This window comes from Hyposmocoma kahamanoa, unplaced genomic scaffold, assembly GCF_003589595.1.
Source record: "Hyposmocoma kahamanoa isolate Upper Pololo Valley unplaced genomic scaffold, ASM358959v1 90868, whole genome shotgun sequence".
Lineage (NCBI taxonomy): Eukaryota > Metazoa > Arthropoda > Insecta > Lepidoptera > Cosmopterigidae > Hyposmocoma > Hyposmocoma kahamanoa.
In genome coordinates this window covers 12,151-16,349 of record NW_020654671.1, presented here as the reverse complement: position 1 = coordinate 16,349, position 4,199 = coordinate 12,151, and the positions used below count along the sequence as shown (strand labels likewise).

Genomic DNA, 4,199 nt, shown 5'->3' with positions numbered 1-4,199 from the left:
TCACTTAGCGTGTGCGGGCTAGGTTTCTATGCGTTATTATTCTAAGGGTTCTCGAATATTTAATAAAAATTGCCAGCGAAATTAGGTAAAGAAAACTAATTTGAAAATTACCCTTAGAGGCTTATCACCATAGAGCTGTAGTTTGATGTGTATGATCTAAAGAGTTTTGAATTTAATGAAATAGAGCAAACTCTGGTGTAATAATCCACTTCATATCATTCTCACTGGAACTTAAAGACTCAATTTACATTGCCGCGAAATGAAATGAAAAACAATTTTTGTAACTACAGCGTAATGAACTTTATGACCGCATTGTGAAACAAAAATTATGTCAAACAATTTCATTACAAAAATTCGTTTTCATCTGTTCCGCGGCATTATAAATTGAGCTCAAGGTTTTAATATAATTGCAAAGACTCACAGCAACCCTACCCCTACTTCTTCTCAGGCAGATTAATCTTTGTCAGATCGGCCTCGGCCTCTCCTTGAGACATGCTTGACAGCTTCTTGCCGATGCGCTCGTGCACGTCGAGATATTTTGCTACGCAGCGGTCTACACACACTGACTCGCCTTTGCCTGTAATATAGAAATATTTTAGTTTTCACTGAATTATAAGAGAATTTGAGCTTGAGTAATTTGTAGTTGCTTGAGGGTGACCCCTAATGGCCTGGAGGACTTTTAAAACTTAAATATAAGTAAAAGTTGTTCGTACGATACTGGCAGTCACCCGCCAAAATAGTAACATTTCAAGGTCACCCCATAAACAGGTAACAAAAGTTCTTCACTTTGGTCTGAGCTGTCCATTGAAAATACGTAAAAATGGTGTCAATTGCTAAGATGCACTGAAATTTTTTGATCTTTTATGGCATTCTTTCCTTCCAAAAGGCAAAGTCAGTCTAAACCAGAGTTTCCCAAAGTGGTCCCTACCATTCCCCCCCCCCCTTCAATACCCTTCAATACAGGGGTCTCAGAAGCAATTGGGTGCATTGATGCTGTCCAGGGGGTGCTACTGCATTTGAAACACAAACCCTGAATTATCTATATAATTTACACTACATTTTTTTGTATTAGATTAATATATTTTCAATTATTTTTTGTGGTGGTGGGCATTGAAATTTTTTCGTCTTGCCTAAGTTCTTGAGTAAATTGGAACCTGATATCAACAAACTTAACAGCATCGGATTCATCCTTCTCATTAGTTTTTATATTAGAATTGATTATGTTTGTTTTATTTTGAATAAAAGATACTCTGTCTGAATACTATAAAGTTGCGTTTCAATAATCATTCTCATTGGCAGGTGTAGTCCGTAAGAGTTAACTTGAGACCTGAGCGCCATTGTGTACTACCTACTTCGTTCAGGTCCCAAGTTAACTCTTGCGGGTTATAGTAAAACTCTTGTTAGAATGAATGTTTAATCCCCACTTATATAGCTCACAGTAATTAATTTAATGAAGTTATAGTGGTTTAAGTAGGTGAAAAAATGGGGGCACTAAAAAATAATTTATTCTCAAAGTGGGCAGTAGACAAAATAAGTTTGGGAACCCCTGGTCTAAACTAATCTAAAAAGCGAAGAAAAGTAATCATTTTAGAGTCCACTCTATTTGTCTCATACGCAGTGTGAGTGAGCGAGAGTCGTGAAGATAAGCAAGTGGCTAATGTCAGCCATCATGTTGATTTTTTGCCCAGCTTGATAATCTGTCTATCGTCAGTGGCACCAATACTTTTGTACTCACCAAGCTCAGGTTCATGGTACTTGATTGGAATGCACTTGCGATGGCATGCAGTGACAAGCCGGTTGTACATGTCTGACATCATCTCAATTTCCAATTCTTGAACGAGCTGCAGCTTCGCGGGATCCAGTTGAGGGACCGCCATTGTTTATTTGTTCTTTAAAAGTTTATACAAATTTAATCTGGAATTTTAATGTTAGTTTGTTATGAACCACCACCACAATGTAATCGCTCACAAAAAATGCATGAAATCAATCATCTAATTCCACCAATAATGTTACAAATATTGTTGTAGCATGAGAATCAGCAAAATACTGCTGATACTCTTGGCCATAGTCCACTATAAGGTTGCACCTTCTCCAACATATACTTCATTTTATAACTTTCCAAAGATTCACATGCATACATATTTATTACACCTATTATAATGCCTAGTTTTCTAGATTAACCATCCAAATCCATCATAGCTTTCCGTGATGACATTGAAGAATTTGAGGAAAACTGGTTCAATGGTTTTGTCCAAGCTACTATCAAGAATAACCGCTGCTTATATTCACCAGACTGTTTGCTTGGGAAAAAGGAAATTATATAATGTTTTACCAACTTACATGTCACGCAGTCTTCCTGTACAGGTTTTCGTATTCTCCAATATTGGACCTGCGCATGCGCTCCCGTGCTTTCATATTCTCAATACGGCGGTCATTTATGGAGTTCTTCGACAGCACAAACAGTGAGAGACTCGTTACTGTTATAATTACCCTGTAAATATTATTATCAATTAAATTATTCATTTTATCTCAAGTTAACTTTTTAATTAAGTAATTACTTCATTGCATGTTGGTTATTGGATACAGTTGAATATTTTTAGTGACCAGTACTGCCACCACAGATATTTATTACAACATTTAAGTTAGAAAAAACCTTTATTACAGGTTGTCATCCGAAAAAGGCGTGAAGAGTGTGTATGTATGTATCATTCGTAATGTGATCGAAAATGTATACTCAGTAAAAAGTCTCAATGCTTATAATAAAGTACTTTTAATGATCTCATGCAATAAATAGCTATGGATTTTACCATTATGGAGAGTAAATTACTGTGAAACAATACGACAATAATGTAAAATAGTTGAAATAGGGACCATGAAAAATAACAAAATTTGAAATGAAAACAGGCAAAGCTCACCACAAAAAATAAAGAATAATAAGAACACTTATAAATTTATCAATTGCGTAAGTAATTACCACGAAAGAGTAATTTTCCCGAATTTTCCAAGCGGCATACTATTTTCTCGTGAAAATTCGAACTGACACTTGTTTTTGAGGTTAAATTTTAGTTCTGCATTTTGAGCTTAGACTATGGAAACCCATCCTCTAAGATTTTGAGCACGTTATGTCATAATCATAATCGGAAGTCGCTGGTGTCACAAATCTAACTTGAACGCAACTTTATCGGTAACAATATTTTTTTAACAAGGTTTTGCTTTAACCACGGATTTATATATAAATCCTAAACTGGATCACGCACTTCGTTATATCAATTACTTTACACCTTATTAGGTTATATAAGGTTTATTTTAAGTAAAAGTAAAAAGCCGAGTCACGTGAGATAGCTCAAAGTAGTGATCTGTCCTTGTCTAACAAGTTTCCAACGCTAAATAAAATCATCTTAGGTAGTGTCTAGTGTATTAACTTTTTTAAATTTTGGTTAAATAAAATTAGCTTAAAGGTAATATGCTTTTACCGTAATAATACAAAAAATATATATCAACAATTAAACTTTCAGATTCAGATTCATTTATTTCTCAAATATAAAATTACAGTATAAATTGCACTACATATCAAAGTATAAGAAATTATATTGTGATCATCAGACAAAAATGAAAATTATAAGAAAATACACAACACATAGAAAATTAACAATTCATTATATAATATTGTTGTCATTAAATTACATGTCAAATATCATTTTCCATCAAGGATCGTCTTAAGTTGATAACAATCATACAAGAGTATGTTAATGCGGTAAAAATTTCTTTTATGAAGTAGCATATCAAATAAGTATACTAATTTGTATTATGATATCATTGACTTACAAATAAATTGTAAAAAAAAAATAATGTCAGACATATCATATGTCACGCTTTCGCTCTGGACCTTTTGGAGGGAAAAGTGTCGTTTTTATTTTGACTTTCAATTATTTTGTGAAATCTAGTTAAAGTGGAATAGGATAGTGCTATTGTGCCTTAATCGAAGATTAAAACGCGAAATTATACGAATCTCGAAATAAAATACCCGTATCGGCCCGTTTTAAGGAATCCCGAGTCAATCCAAGCACGCCGCCTCAAATTGCCTATCCTCTTTGTGGCAGCCATATTTACAGAAACATATTTAAACTTCATGTTTAGGCTGATGGCTTTGCCAAAGCCTTAATAAATTAAAAAAAAAATCATATGTCACGTATGTCACT

The 4,199-nt window shown here is 34.0% G+C and overlaps 2 protein-coding genes across 2 annotated transcripts; both read right to left on the bottom strand.

Moving 5' to 3' along the window:
• Window positions 1-52: 52 nt before the first annotated feature.
• On the bottom strand, window positions 53-1,908 carry LOC113236269 (mitochondrial import inner membrane translocase subunit Tim10). Its single transcript, XM_026472275.1, has 2 exons — window positions 1,736-1,908; window positions 53-577 (listed from the first exon to the last, which is right to left on the bottom strand). The coding sequence occupies exons 1-2, from the start codon at window positions 1,875-1,877 to the stop codon at window positions 435-437; spliced, it is 285 nt and encodes a 94-aa protein (XP_026328060.1). The 5' UTR covers window positions 1,878-1,908; the 3' UTR covers window positions 53-434.
• Window positions 1,788-3,066, bottom strand: LOC113236270. Its single transcript, XM_026472276.1, has 3 exons — window positions 2,975-3,066; window positions 2,341-2,491; window positions 1,788-1,889 (listed from the first exon to the last, which is right to left on the bottom strand). The coding sequence occupies exons 1-2, from the start codon at window positions 3,010-3,012 to the stop codon at window positions 2,344-2,346; spliced, it is 186 nt and encodes a 61-aa protein (XP_026328061.1). The 5' UTR covers window positions 3,013-3,066; the 3' UTR covers window positions 1,788-1,889; window positions 2,341-2,343.
• Window positions 3,067-4,199: the final 1,133 nt, after the last annotated feature.

What these genes read in the sequence shown, in the direction of transcription:
- LOC113236269 (XM_026472275.1), bottom strand. Translation starts at nt 1,877, where the DNA reads ATGGCGGTCCCTCAACTGGATCCCGCGAAGCTGCAGCTCGTTCAAGAA. An exon ending in GTACCATGAACCTGAGCTTG is followed by an intron (nt 578 to 1,735) that starts GTGAGTACAAAA and finishes TCTATATTACAG; the next exon opens with GCAAAGGCGAGTCAGTGTGT.
- LOC113236270 (XM_026472276.1), bottom strand. Translation starts at nt 3,012, where the DNA reads ATGCCGCTTGGAAAATTCGGGAAAATTACTCTTTCGTG. An exon ending in GGGAAAATTACTCTTTCGTG is followed by an intron (nt 2,492 to 2,974) that starts GTAATTACTTAC and finishes TAATATTTACAG; the next exon opens with GGTAATTATAACAGTAACGA.